The 890-nt window shown below is 64.3% G+C and overlaps 1 protein-coding gene across 1 annotated transcript in view; it reads right to left on the bottom strand.

The window, feature by feature from the left end:
- The window catches only part of LOC101627151 (cytochrome P450 2D17), a gene marked incomplete at its 5' end in the record, with an annotated part of 2,443 nt that extends 1,555 nt beyond the window's left edge, over positions 1-888 (bottom strand). Inside the window, 3 exons of the mRNA XM_012735109.1 lie at positions 3-259; positions 548-708; positions 792-888. Coding sequence (XP_012590563.1) covers positions 3-259; positions 548-708; positions 792-888 — 515 coding nt within the window. The remainder of the gene's footprint in view (positions 1-2; positions 260-547; positions 709-791) is intronic.
- Between the last annotated feature and the right edge of the window lie 2 nt (positions 889-890).

Below are 890 nucleotides of genomic sequence, written 5' to 3'. Positions count from 1 at the left end.
GCCAGGTGCCTGACCACTGAATCAGGCAACACACAGGCCCACCTCCGTGGTCTCCCCTGCCTGGCCACGGCCCACTGCTCACCTTCTCCACCTGGTCCAGGAAGGCGTCAGTCAGGTCCCGGGGCGGCTGGTCTGTGTCCCGGCCCAGCCTGTGCTCCGCGATCATCTCCCCCAGCGTGTTCATGAAGATCTTCGGTCCCTCCAGTATCTTGGCCGCGAGCCCCGGGATGTGCAGGATCACCGGCATGGAGTTCAGCACCTGCGGGCCACAGGTGGGGGCTGTGGGCCTCCTGGCCAGGCGCCTGCTGCCTGCAGAGGCCCCCTGCCTCCAGGGTTACCTGCACCCACCTGTTCTCCCTAAGTCCCTTCGTGACCCTCTTTCCTGCCCCAGAGCTGCCGGGACAGACCTGAACTGCGACTCCTGGACTTCCCGGCTTCCGTCGTTCCTATTCCCCGGGTCTGTATAAATTCTCTTTATAACTAGCTAGGGCCGGGCGCCCTGCGTTGTCCCTGTCACCCCCGCCTGTCTGGTACCTCCAGCCCGCACCTGCTGAAGAAAAATGTTTTCCTCTTTCAGCGCGGTCTCCATCATGTTCACTATGTTCATGAATCTCGGGTCGTCGTACTCGAAGCGGTGCCCAAAGATGAGCGAGGCGATCACGTTTCCCACGGATTTATTCAGGAGCGAGTTGGGGCTGAAGGGGCGTCCTGGCGGGGGACGGCGTGGTCAGAGGTCGCCTCCTCCGGTCGGGTCCGCCTAGCCCCCCACCCCCGGCCGTCCCCACTCTCACCCTCCTGGTCGGCCATGGCGGCGCAGAGGCAGGTGGCCTCCTCGGTCACCCACTGCTCCAGGGACTTCTTGCCCAGGCCGAAGTCGCGCAGGGTGGACA

The sequence above is a fragment of the Condylura cristata genome, unplaced genomic scaffold (assembly GCF_000260355.1).
Source record: "Condylura cristata isolate star-nosed mole 26May11 unplaced genomic scaffold, ConCri1.0 scaffold00004, whole genome shotgun sequence".
NCBI lineage: Eukaryota > Metazoa > Chordata > Mammalia > Eulipotyphla > Talpidae > Condylura > Condylura cristata.
This window is presented reverse-complemented; position numbering and strand designations above follow the sequence as displayed.